The sequence below is a fragment of the Myotis brandtii genome, unplaced genomic scaffold (assembly GCF_000412655.1).
Source record: "Myotis brandtii unplaced genomic scaffold, ASM41265v1 scaffold888, whole genome shotgun sequence".
Classification (NCBI taxonomy): Eukaryota; Metazoa; Chordata; class Mammalia; order Chiroptera; family Vespertilionidae; genus Myotis; species Myotis brandtii.
In genome coordinates, this window is record NW_005371636.1 from 17,489 (window position 1) to 19,044 (window position 1,556).

The window sequence follows — 1,556 nt, forward strand, 5'->3', positions numbered from 1 at the left end:
GACCCACTACTGACCGACACAGCGCGGTATTGACTGCCATCGTCCATCCTGGCACACGATTTCCTCTCCTTCCTGGATTAGAAAGTTTTCTTGACAGAGAATAGATATTTTTTCTCCTTCTTGAAAATTCACTGAAAGGGCCATATGTTGAGAATTGGGAATCTGAGGTGGTGGTGGACATCGTGGCGCTTCTAAAAATATTAAAATCAGAATTCTTGATGAAAAATTGTAAGTCAAAAATATTAAAATAACAATTCAGTGAATAAAATGATCAATAATAATGCACCTGGAAAGATCAAACTACAATGCTCTGTTCTGTGTTTAAATATGTTATACTTTCCGTCTTGTTTGTCACTCTAATATACCTCCTTGGGTTTAAATTCTCATGGCCTTCCTTGTAGGTTCTTTCCTTTATTCCTTCTGTGATCAATCTTGGGTAGCTTAGCTTATGTAAAATGCTTTCTGTATATTCTAGGCCCATGGAAATTGGTAAAAATATTGAGGTGAGTGGGTCAAGGTGCCCTTCAGTTAAAGAAGAGCAATAGTGATATGAAAAGTAAATAAACCCTGTGTTATTGGAATTGGTGGTGGCAATGTGACTCAGTGTTTGCCAGACGGATATAAATGAGCAAAGACAGATGACTAGATGTGTAGATTCCTCCAGCAATAGATGGATGCAGACATAGATAGAGCGTGCACCCATAGATGCTTAGATAAATATATGCGTTATAGGCATAGGCACATCTGTAAGGTAAGAACTTGGTAGCAATGGGATCCCAATAGTAATGCGCACACCCACTGCCCAATGTGACTTTAAAGCCACCGCACTGCCGGGTGGTTTGTTGACAGCTGACCAATGCACATGATACAATTACTATTCAGAAACAGTGTTTTGGTTATTTTCTAAATTACTTTCCAGCTACAAAATTATTGTCATAATACAGACTTAATAAGAAAATGTTAAGACACAAAGAGACACCTTGCTCAAGGCAGGAAGGAAAATCACCGTTTGCAAATGTTCTAAACAAGAGCTCACCTGTGCAGGTCACCTCGGGCTCCCACTTTCCGTTCACGCAGACTGAGTGTTTCTGCTCTGACTTCCTCCCACATGTGTAACTGATTTTCTTATTATGCTCATAGTCAATCCTATCTGACAACTTTGTCTCATAGGCAATTGTCTTTGGTAATTTACACGTCCTCAGTTCAACTGTTGCTGTAAAATGAAAATAACATTCCATTGACAATAATTATGAAAATCCAGGCAACTAATAAAAAACAAACCAACAGAACAACTATGGAGTCCAGGATCTAAATTCCAGCAGCAACGTTCTTCCTGATCATGTTGAATGAGTTGGGCTACAATATTTGAACACGTAGTCATCCTAAAGCCATGTTGTGCTTTGGGGATTGCAAGGACATTGGGGTTCACCTTTTGTCTGAGCTACATAGGGAAGAGTCATACATGACTAAATATGATCCCGTTTGAAATCTGCAAATTTTCACATCCATTTTTCTTGGTGCCACATATCTCTACATTATTTTCAGTCTATAGTCTT

The 1,556-nt window shown here is 38.8% G+C and overlaps 1 protein-coding gene across 3 annotated transcripts in view; it reads right to left on the bottom strand.

Annotated features, from left to right (window-relative positions):
• The window catches only part of LOC102246318 (complement factor H), a 12,634-nt gene that overhangs the window by 5,236 nt on the left and 5,842 nt on the right, over positions 1-1,556 (bottom strand). For 2 of the 3 annotated variants that reach the window (XM_014532362.1, XM_014532360.1), the window contains 2 exons: positions 1,037-1,213; positions 15-191 (listed from right to left, as the gene is read on the bottom strand). In XM_014532362.1, coding sequence (XP_014387848.1) covers positions 15-191; positions 1,037-1,213 — 354 coding nt within the window. The remainder of the gene's footprint in view (positions 1-14; positions 192-1,036; positions 1,214-1,556) is intronic. The other variant, XM_014532361.1, reaches the window with a different exon arrangement.